At 46.1% G+C, this 11,340-nt stretch overlaps 1 protein-coding gene across 1 annotated transcript; it reads left to right on the plus strand.

The window, feature by feature from the left end:
* Positions 1-1,567: 1,567 nt before the first annotated feature.
* Positions 1,568-10,608, plus strand: CYP1A1 (cytochrome P450 family 1 subfamily A member 1). The gene is made up of 7 exons (XM_090028621.1): positions 1,568-1,689; positions 4,442-5,297; positions 5,851-5,977; positions 6,517-6,606; positions 6,707-6,830; positions 7,517-7,603; positions 8,818-10,608. The coding sequence occupies exons 2-7, from the start codon at positions 4,452-4,454 to the stop codon at positions 9,122-9,124; spliced, it is 1,581 nt and encodes a 526-aa protein (XP_089884747.1). The 5' UTR covers positions 1,568-1,689; positions 4,442-4,451; the 3' UTR covers positions 9,125-10,608.
* The last annotated feature ends 732 nt before the right edge of the window (positions 10,609-11,340 follow it).

Below are 11,340 nucleotides of genomic sequence, written 5' to 3' on the forward strand. Positions count from 1 at the left end.
GGGAGGCTTGTGCAGCGGGGCGCGCTGTCCCTTTAAGAGCCCTCCCATAGCGTGACTGAGTGACCAGGGCGGGACAAATTTGTCCTGAGAGTTTAAACATCCCGGCCCCTTCTCACGCGATCCCCGGAGCCGAGTGGCTGCAGCAGGCGCCGGCCCCTCGCCCTGCAAGCCGCCTGGGGCAATGGGGGTGGAGGGCAACTCATCACCCCCTCCCCCACAGCAGGGCTGGCCAGGGGCCCGATCCTGCCTCCCCCGGGCTCCCAAGGGACCAGCACCCCGGGGATCGGGCCCCGCGCGCGCACACACGCACACGTGGGTCTCTGCAGCAGCACCCCGCTCCTCGCCAGTCTCTCCACCCACACACACGCGGGTCTCGGCAGCAGCACCCCGCACACACACACGCACACGTGGGTCTCCACCCACACACACGCACACGTGGGTCTCTGCAGCAGCACCCCGCACACACACACACACGCGTCTCTGCAGCAGCACCCCGCTCCTCGCCAGTCTCTCCACCCACACACACGTGGGTCTCTGCAGCAGCACCCCGCACGCACACACACGTCTCTGCAGCAGCACCCCGCACACACACACACACTCCCACACACGTCTCTGCAGCAGCACCCCGCTCCTCGCCAGTCTCTCCACACACACACACGTCTCTGCAGCAGCACCACACACACACACACGTCTCTGCAGCAGCACCCCGCTCCTCGCCAGTCTTTCCACACACACACACACACACACACACACACACACACACACACACGTCTCTGCAGCAGCACCCCGCTCCTCGCCAGTCTCTCCACACACACACACATACACACGTGGGTCTCTGCAGCAGCACCTCGCACACGCACGCACGCACGCACACGCACACACGTGGGTCTCTGCAGCAGCACCCCGCCCCCCGCGGCTCCAGCCGCATGCTCCCTGCCCGGGCCTCGGGTCTTCTTGCCCCCGTGGCCATGCCCAGGCGGCTCCAGCCGCTGCACGGTCCCTACGCGGGGGCCCAGATCCCCATGCCCATGCCCGCCCCACGTGCCCGCGATGCAGAGCAGTGCCTTTGTGCAAAGCCTCCTGTCTTGGAGCCCAGTCCATGCCACGCGGGTCCCTCGCCCCCCTCCCCCCGTGATCTGGGGGGGAGCCCTGGCTCCCAGCCCCCCGCAGCTGCGCACGGGCCGGGGGAGACACCAGGGCGGGACACTTCTCAATGGCGGGCACGGCCAGGCCCCCCGAGGCGACTTGGGGCACGGGGGCACCGCGGCCCCGCGCGGCTCCCCATGGGGGCCCGGCCGCCAGGAGGGCGGGCGGCGGCGCCATCGCATCCAGCAAGCGCGGGGAGGGGCAGCCTGAGCCCCAGGTAGGACGCGGGGAGAAGGGCACGGCGCCTGCGCTGCCTCCCTGCTCCCCCGGGGCCCCTCTCCGGGCGAGCCGAAAGGGGCTCGAGCCGCTCTCTTCCCCCGTCCCGGCTGCAGCGGGAGTCGGAGCCACGGGGGTTTTTTTCTTTGCTCAGACTTTTTTTTGGCCACGTGACGGGGGCTGCTCCGCCAATCGGGAGGCTCGGAGGCGCATATAAAGCGGGCAGAGGGGCACGGCGCCCAGGTGCTGGAGAGGCGAAGCCACCTGGCAGCGGCACGAGGCACCTGGCTCCGCGCCCCGGCTCCCCGCCCGGCCGCACTCGCGCAGGTACCGCGGGGCTGCAAGGCTGTCCCCAGCCAGGCTGATGGGGAGGTGGTCGGCTCTGCCTACTGGGGAGAAGCCTGTCCTTGCAGCCCATCCCATGGGGTGGGTTTTTTCAGGGGAGCATGGAGCAAATCTGTCTTCGCCAATGACATCCGAGGGGGACTGTCCCCCTGGGGTGGGGGCTTAGCCCCAGCCCCTTTGCAGGGGGAGCGTCTTCCTCCCCTACCCCAAGCAGCTCCAGTCTTCTCCTGCACTTCAGGTGAATGAGGGAGCATCTCGCACTGACTTCTTTTGGAGGGGAATAATGGAGAGGCAGGTCTTGTTCTTGAACATAAGGGCTCAGTCCTGCCTGCTGTGAAGTCTCCTGCTGACTGGCTCCTTGAAATGGGGCCATCTTCTCCTGGAGGAGCAGGATCTTTGGGTAGCCTGGTTCTGTCCCGACGGGGATGTCATGGGAGCAGCTGGCTGTCAGGTTAAGGCCCCAATCTCTGCTCATTGGGAAGGACAGCAGGGTCTTTGACATGTCCTGCCTCCCATCTCGCAGAGGGCAGAAATGGGCAAGGTGTCTGGTAAAGCACTTGTGTAGTCCACCCCCTTCCTCTAAAGCATTTTGGAGGGTTTGGTTTGAATGGGCTGAAAGTTGAAGTGCTGAGTGGATGACTTCTTATCCCAGATGCTTATGGGCAGAGGTGGCAACTGGGTCTTCCCTGGGAACTGCTTAGCTTGCTTGTAAAGGCTGAAATCTAATCTCCAACAGGTCCCTTCCCCATAACAATCAGGACAGCAGGGTTTTTTCTGCCTAATCCTAGGATGAACATAAATCCTGGTGATTCTTTCACACCTCTTCAAGATGAGCTCTTTTCTCCTGAAAGCACTCTCCTTCTCCCCTGTTCTTAGTGAATGAACAGGTAGAGGTCTCGCTCTCCAGGAAGGAGAGGCTAAAAATCTGGACTGGATTCCTTCATTCACTAGTTTCCACTTCACTGTCAGTAAAAGTGGGAGGCACTCCCTCTTCTCTGCCAGCCTTTATGGTTCATGCTTTCATTGATGCATCCATGAAAGTGCTCTTTGGAACTGATAAGGACTATTGTGTCTGAAATAAAACCCACTTGATAGGAATATCTGCCTGATCCTGCAACTAGTGTGCACTGGTGCAGTAGCTAGAGGTCAAAAGCTCCACTGGAGGAAGATTTCAACTCATGCAGTATTCCCATTTTTGAGAGGTGTGCAGAGGATATAGTAGTGATTCTTGGCAAAGCAGGACTGCATTGTTTTTAGGTGAGATTTTGTAGAATCCAAAAAGTAGGGTAGGAAGGGACCTCAGCAGGTCATCTAGTCCAACCCCCTGCTTAAAGCAGGACCATCCTCAACTAGATGATCCCAGACAAGACTTCTGTCTTAAAAGCCTCTAAAGATGATGATTCTACTACTTCTCTGGGTAGCCTGTTCCAGTGCTTTACTACCCTACTGAGATTTTTTTTTTCCTAATATCCAACCTAAACTTCCCTTGCTGCAACTTGAGATGGTTGCTTGTTGTTCTGTCATCTGCCACCACTGAGAACAGTTTAGCTCCATCCTCCTTGTAACCACCTTCAGGTAGTTGAAGGCTGCTATTAAATCCCCCCTCAGTCTTCTCTCCTCCACACTAAGTAAGCCCAGTTCCCTCAGCCTCTCCTCAGAAGTCTGCCTCTGGCAAAAAATATAGTGCAATCATTCTAGAGGTGGTTCAGCGCTCCTGGTAATACTATCTTTCTCTTCCAGGTGATGCTTAAAACTGAAATCTTAAATACATTCTTTCTTTGTGGTATTTTTTCAAAAAAGCTAGAGCTGCCAGACCCAGTGTTGGGGCCAAAGTACAGCTGTGTTCTCTATTTTGGGAGTTCCCTTGTATAAGGTCAAGTCTCTAAGGCATCTTCTATTTAGTAGTAAATAGTGGTTTAGTGTTGCAGAAGTAAAATATTCTACTCCAGAAATGGCTACACACACATGTAATGGAGCTGTCCATAGAAAATTTGGGGAAAACCCTGCATGAATTGTTTATGTGAACCATAGTGAAGTGTTATGGAGTTGATGGCCCCTTGACTAGCTATTTAGGTAAGGTGATGAGATTTTGACCTGTCTCATGTAAAATGCTCTTCCATCCTTAGAGACTTTTTTACATGTGTAAAATTGGTGCAAAGTATTAAAGTCCTGGGTTTGTGCAAGAGTAAAATCAAGGTGGTCTGTATCTTTTCTTGCTTTTGGTTATTTAAAACCTGGTCTAAATGCAACTGGTTTCTGGGAAGTGGGTTTCCCCAATGAGATTCAGAGCTGCACCTTGAAAAGGATGCTGAATGTATATAAAATTGTCAATGTAAATTGTTTAGTGGAGTTGCAAAGACCCCGTCTCTGGAAAATCTGTCAGTGTGCATAGCAAATAATGTTTAGAAAGTAACAGATTTCATATCTTATGCTTTTTTCAGGGGGGTTATATGTAAAAGGAAGTTTGCTGTAGTTATAAATGCAAGACGCATGCAAGGGATAAAGGGCTAGGGGATCAGCAGGACATGTTAGAGTTTAGGACATCACAATCTGAGCAAAGGTGTCAGAATTTCAGCTGAATTAAAATGACCTAAGGTCTCAAAGTGAGTACCTGAATCAAAGTTAGGAGCTGGGTTTCCTAGTTCTATGAAGTAACCCTTAAATAAGTGCCTCAAAACTAGAAGTGGTGCTTGGGGGTCTTACCTTTTTGCTCATCCCTTTCTCTTTTTATCAGACCCAGGAAGATGAAGACTGCAATGTCACTGCTAGGAAGCCAAGGCATCTTCTCAGTCACAGAAATTCTTATTGCCTTGGCTGTTTTTCTCCTGATATTCACTGTCGTTCGATCCTTCCAGCAACAGATCCCCCATGGGCTGAAGAGACTCCCTGAACCAAGGGGATACCCTCTGATAGGCAATGTGTTGGAGCTGGGAAGGAACCCACACCTGTCACTGACTCAGATGAGCCAGAAGTATGGAGACGTGATGCAGATACGAATCGGCACTACGCCAGTGCTGGTCCTTAGTGGGTTGAACACCATCAGACAAGCCCTAGTGAAGCAAGCAGAAGACTTCATGGGACGTCCCGATCTCTGCAGCTTTCGCTACATTGGGGATGGCCAGAGTTTAACATTCAGCAGTGATTCAGGGGAGGTGTGGAGAGCCCGCAGAAAGCTAGCCCAGAATGCCCTGAAGACCTTCTCGGTCTCGCCCAGCCCCACTGCCTCCTCTACCTGCCTCTTAGAAGAACATGTCTTCAAAGAAGCTGACTACCTAATCACAGAGTTACTGCAACAGATGAAAGAGAAAAAGAGCTTTGATGCCTACCGGCACACAGTGATCTCTGTGGCCAATGTCATCTGTGGCATATGTTTTGGCAGACGTTACAGCCATGATGACCAGGAGTTATTAAGTCTGGTCAGCCTCAACAATGAGTTTGGGGATGTGGCTGCCTCTGGGAACCCAGCAGACTTCATCCCCATACTCCAGTATTTCCCAAGCCGTCCCATGAAGATCTTCAAAGATCTCAATAAGAGGTTCAGTGCTTTTGTGCATAAGATTGTTAAGGAACATTACACTACCTTTGATAAGGTAAATAAATACTCAGAGGCAATTCATTTGCATTCTCTTCTTGCCCTTTATTGTCTGTTAGGTGACTTGTCTTTTACCTTCTGGCTGGCAAACATATTCACAGAAACAGTTTGAGATAAGTGCACACAATGTAGCAGTGTTTTGCTAAAGGGAATTTATCCCATAGAAACTCTGCTAGTCAAGCACCACACTATATGTTATCGTAATCAGTGTCCACAAATATTATTTTTATATATTTTACTATTGCTACTACTGAATTTTTTTCCAATTCATTATCATTTTTATTCATCTAAGATTTAGCTTAGCTGCTGCAGACCTTAAAATGAGAGAAAATAAATAGTATTGTTATCTAAGGGCTTGTTATATTAAAAAAATAAAATAAAAAAAAAGTAAATTTAAATTTCTGAATACACAGTGTAAATCTAAAAACATCCACATCTGTGGCAATAACATAATCAATTTTCCTACTTTTACTAGTAGATTAGCCTAGTTTAACTGACTTAATGTTCTGTATTTTGATACCATTTACATCCTCTGTATTCTTCTATTTCAGAGCCACATCCGTGATATCACTGACTCTTTGATTGAACACTGTCAGGATAAAAAAATAGATGTGAATGCTAACATTCAGCTCCCTGAGAAAAAGATTGTCAACCTTGTCAATGATCTTTTTGGAGCTGGTAAGAATGCTTCCATTCAAAAGCACAGGGTTCCAGATTTTTTCCTGTCTTCTAATTCATTCAGACCCACTATCAATCAATGAGTGTTTTAAAGAGAAACTATGAAGGTATTAAATTCTTAAGGCAGACAAGGTTCTTTGAGTGAATCTGATATATTTTATTAGACCAACTTTAAAAAGTTGGAAAAAAAATTCTTAAGACATTCAACCTGAAATAGCAGGAACAGTGAAACCCATACTCCAGGCATACTGCTGTTCAGTGCTGACAATTTGGAGTTGAGCTGATGAAGTGAATAAATGGGTGTGAACTAGAACCCCTGGGTTTCTGGGTGTCTTGAGGTGACGAAGTTGTGGAATAGCTACTCTTTTGAGGATTAACCTTAGCAAGTGACTTTCTGATCAGCCTTGCTATTGAAATGGCACAAACATGAATATTTAGTAAGTTGTGAAATTTGGCTAAGAAATTACTAGCAAGTCAGGGCTATATCCTTTCATTTGTCTCTACTTGGCAACTAAATACTTTCCCCTCTTTCTATCCAGGTTTTGATACTGTGACAACTGCCCTGTCCTGGAGTCTTGTGTACCTTGTAACATACCCAGACATTCAGAAGAAGATTCAGAATGAATTGGGTAAAGATTCTTCCCCCTCCCCCCCCCCAAGTTTTAAAAAGTAGTAATATCTCTCTTTAAAGGCCTCTCAATCAACATCCCTCTCCTTCCCAACTTGTAGATCAGACCATTGGCAGAGAGAGGAGACCCAAGCTGTCGGACCGACTAATGCTGCCATACCTCGAGGCCTTTATATTGGAGACGTTCAGGCATTCTTCCTTTGTGCCCTTCACAATTCCTCACTGGTAAGGTGATGCTTTGACCGTCTTGACTTGTGCCTTTTTGAGTTCTCCATGGGAATGGTCTTCTGACTAACCCCAGTGGATTTCTTACCCTCTTATCACCGTAACCCTTCCAGATATGAAGCCAAATAACCCGCACTCCACTGTGTAAATAGTACCAAAACATCTCCTTATTGAGATGGGTAGTTGGGGTGGGGAAAGTACCCCAAGCAAATGTTAAGTCACTTATTTAAATCATGCCTGTGGCCCTGTCCATCCCTCAGCTGCTGTAGATTTCATTGCCTAACACTCGGGATTGGTACTTGTACAGCTCCATTATTGCTGATCTTCTTCCAGTTGAATCCCAAATTTGGTTGGTTATGGCCTTTGGTTGAAGTGCTTCACTTCAGACCTTCCAGTGGCGTTGTCTGAATAGATCTTGATGAACTTGCTTAGTTTCCTAATATTTCCTCTCTTCCTTGAGAGATGTAGTTTTGCATGATCACTTCTAGAGGTTTTCAGCTCCTGAAAGTGAGCTTTATAATTGTCTCCATTAGCTAATAATACTTGGAACTACCCATCTTTATCTAGACATGCATGGATAATAAGTCACTGCTAATGTAGATGAGATCTAAAAATGTAAAAGCTTCTCTAGAACTGAAAGGAGACATGCCACTTTTAAAACCCAGTGCTCACTTCATTTCTTTCAGTACAACTAAAGACACATCATTGAATGGCTACTACATCCCTAAAAACCTCTGTGTATTCATCAACCAATGGCAAGTCAACCATGATGAGTAAGTATATTAAGCTACTGTTCTTCTGATTAAATGTAATTGCTTGGTACTCAACATAGTCAAATATACTTTTAAAACATAAGAGAAGTCTAGGTGAGGTACAAATGACTGCACAGGATTCTGAGCAATATGTTACATCGTATTGGTCAATAGGTATAGATCGTAAGCAGGCTGAAGCATCTGTTTCAGGGGAAAAGCAGTCTTCTCTGAGAAATTTCTTTGTGGCCACTAATAATAAGTCCAGTTCTCTTACTTAAATGAGAATAATTCAGTTGACCGGAAATTCCTCCTAATAATCAGCCTTTTAAGTAGGCACAGAATTGGTGTCCAAAGTAGGCGGCTTTTTTAAGCACTCAAATCTGGGTCTCTGCTTTACCCCATCCACTTATGATAGTACTATATTGAATGTGCTCCTACTAGGCCTTGCAAAATCATGGCTTCCAGGGAGCGGCTAATCCAGGTTTACCAGTGAAAGAATTATTTAAGCCAGATGTGGTCTCTCACTGAAAAAACGAGCTCAAGAATACTGCATCCAAGATATCTGCATGTATGATATCTGCATGTATGAATAGCACAGTTCTGAAGAAAGTTTTTTAAAGCTTTATCCAGCCCTGTAAGTCTGTTGCACTAACTGGAACAGAAGCAAAATGGGTTCCTTCCTACTAATGGGCCAGCCTTTGAATAATTTACTCCTTTGAGCAGTGAATCGTGTATGAAGTCACTGGAACTATTCATGTGGCTAGCCCTGCACCCATAGGAGTAAAGGTTAGAGTGGATCAGATCTTGAAGAGCAATTGGTTCTGCCATAAAGGCCTCAAATTATGAGACATCCAGTGTTAACTCTTCTTTCTTAGATTGAGTCCATTCACTTGGTCTCCCTTCTGCTGAGGTTGTCTAGACTCTGGTCCCTATCCAATAATTTTAAATTCAACATTGGTAGTTGCACAGCTGTTCAAGGGAGTAATGCGGACTGAGTCTGGAAAACTAGCTACCACTTGCATACAATAGGCAGTTTAATGTGGCTTGACTTGCAGAATCTTGCATTGATGGTAAGGCTGCCACTGCGTGGTAAAGGCTTTTGCAGTGTTTAACTTTAGTATCCATTGTTTCTCTGTCCTGAGGCTATCCCTGCTGAGATGCTTGACTTCTAGTTACTGTTTCAAGGACTGATACAACGGCATTCTCGGGTGTCTCCCCTCTTTTTTTTGTTTCAGAACACTTTGGAAAGAGCCATCTGCTTTCAACCCAGAGCGTTTCCTCAATGCTGAAGGGACAGAAATTAATAGGATGGAGAGTGACAAAGTGCTGTTATTTGGCTTGGGGAAGAGGAGGTGTATTGGTGAGTCCATTGGCAAGTGGGAGATCTTTCTCTTCTTGGCCACACTGCTCCAGCAACTAGAGTTCAGCATATGTGATGGACAGAAGGTAGACACAACACCTCAATATGGACTGACCATGAAGCACAAGAAGTGTGAGCACTTCCAGGTTAAGCAGCGTTTCCCAAATAAAAGCTTTGCGTGAGCTGCACTTCCTCACTGCTGGGACATGAAAGGAGGCATACCATTTTAGAATATGGAGTTTGCCTTCTGGAATCGCCAAGACCATTTGAGGGCTGACATCCTCTCTACAGGAAAGCAATATGGAATAAATGGGGGCTATCTTTCTGTGCTAGTTCACTGGGAGCTTGTTCATATCTAATGTTTTCTCAGAGCTCGTGCATAACAGCAGATAAAGAGTATTGTTGATTTGTGAAGGGCTGGCAAATCCTGCCTAATATGCCCTGAGGAGCTTGCCTTGTACTGGCTTCTCACACCTCAGTTAACTAACTTCATTATTGTTACCCATATAAACATACAACAAAGATTATACCAAGGTCCTTTGATCATAACTGCTGGTCTTGTGGGAGGTCTTAATAGTGGGTAGTGTTTCAACGTCCCAGATAATACCATTGTCATGATTGGTAGCCTTAATGTGTGCCTTAGTTTGGAATAAGCAATAATAGTAGCTGTCACTCCTAAAGTACCGGGAATGGTCTCTGAAACGTAACCAACTGGCTACTGCTGTGCAAGTTCTTTTATTCATGATCAGATTGGATACGTGGCATATGAGAACAGCTATCATGTATGCATCATGTCCTTTTGTCTCAAGTTTTTTGAGAAACTTTTTAACCAGCTTTCTCACAAATAGTTGCATGAGTTTGAAACAACAAGCTGTTAGCATGTGGACATAAAGCAAAAAGAGTTTGCAATGTGGAAATTAACTTTTTGTGCTCTCGCAGTGCAACTTGTAGTGTGAAATCCTATGTTTTGAGGACTTCTCAGTGAAGCAGAGGTAAATAGCCACTGGTGTGTGGTTAGTCAACTAAGTTGCATGGTGCTGCCTCTTCCTGAAGTAATTATCTTGAGCATGATCATTCACTTAGCCCAGTTTTTTCTCCTACCCAGGCAGGGGGCTGGACTTGAAGATCTACAAGGTCACTTCCGACCCTACTTCTATGATTCTATGATTGAACTGACTTGTGAATGAATTGCCAGTTGTCATTAATAGAACTGAGTTGTCTGGATATTTGTAAACAACAATGCTGTTAGTCCACAGCAAACACCTTAGTGCTGTTGTTCATGAATTTGGGATATTTTTACTAATTACATTAAGCAATAAGCCTTATGAAAATCACAAGTCCAAAGCAATGACAATAAAGGGAAGATGGCAATAAGAGGGGAAATAAAAGACTACTTGCCTTCCATCTACATATTGCTGCCTTTTTTTTTAATGGTTTTAAAGAGAACTAGCAATAGAAATGTATCTATTCAGACTAATAAAGGTAAAGATTGTAGGAATGCAAATATTGTAGTTATATTTTAACTATAAATGAACACACACTGCTTGCTTATTTTTGTACTGTGTGCAATGCTGTATGTATGAAACATTTTCATATAGTCTCTAAGGACTCCATGTGGGAAAATATGAGATAATAAACCCTAATAAAAAATAAGAGATGCTTCTGATTTTGTCTTTAACATTTTTCCTATGGCACATAGGTATAATAGCATCAGTGACAATTTATTGCTCTTTCTTTCATTTTCAAGGTTTTGGCATAGACATTTTCTATCCAGACTTAACCTACTGCCTTTTATAGATCTCATCAAGGCAGGATCAGGGTCTGTCTATGCATAGAAGGATTTTAACTATATTCAAGCCTAATTCAGTGCCTACTGCCATTGGTGAGAAATTTTTGACCCTTGGTGGATCAGAGGCATGTTCCCATCTAGTTCCTGCTTGCATGCAAATCAGGAGTAAGACTATAGTACTCTGTTAGTGTAAAACGTCTTTGTCCATAGTTGAGGGGCAATTTCTTTTTAACATGATCCTTCTTAGACTGCTAGCTTCTCAGAGACTTGTCCACACTTTTCCCATCTAGTACTGAAACAGCCTCCCCCTGAATTATGCATGTGGTTCTAGACTGCAACTTCACTTCTCTCTTTCTGTATTTTTGGGTACTGCTACTTTAGCTCCTTTCATAACTTCCTTTTCAAAATGGGCACAACACACTAGTGACTGGAATTTGGCTATAAAGATGGATTGCATGACCACGGTTGGCCAATTCCCAAAAAACAAACCTTAAAATACCATTCTTAAGCCATCAACCACCAGGCTACAAGGAGAAGAACCAGTGGGAATCTGTTTTCTCCCATGCACTTAAATACATACCTAACTTTGCATACAGTTCTAGGGATCTT

The sequence above is a fragment of the Crocodylus siamensis genome, chromosome 15 (genome assembly GCF_052110815.1).
Source record: "Crocodylus siamensis isolate JL-2025a chromosome 15, ASM5211081v1, whole genome shotgun sequence".
In the NCBI taxonomy this organism is placed as follows: Eukaryota; Metazoa; Chordata; order Crocodylia; family Crocodylidae; genus Crocodylus; species Crocodylus siamensis.

Excerpts from the sequence above, each read along its gene's own strand:
- CYP1A1 (XM_090028621.1), top strand. The coding sequence starts at position 4,452 with ATGAAGACTGCAATGTCACTGCTAGGAAGCCAAGGCATCTTCTCAGTC. Across the intron at positions 5,978-6,516 it reads CAATGATCTTTTTGGAGCTG|GTTTTGATACTGTGACAACT; the intron begins GTAAGAATGCTT and ends CTTTCTATCCAG. Across the intron at positions 7,604-8,817 it reads TGGCAAGTCAACCATGATGA|AACACTTTGGAAAGAGCCAT; the intron begins GTAAGTATATTA and ends TTTTTGTTTCAG.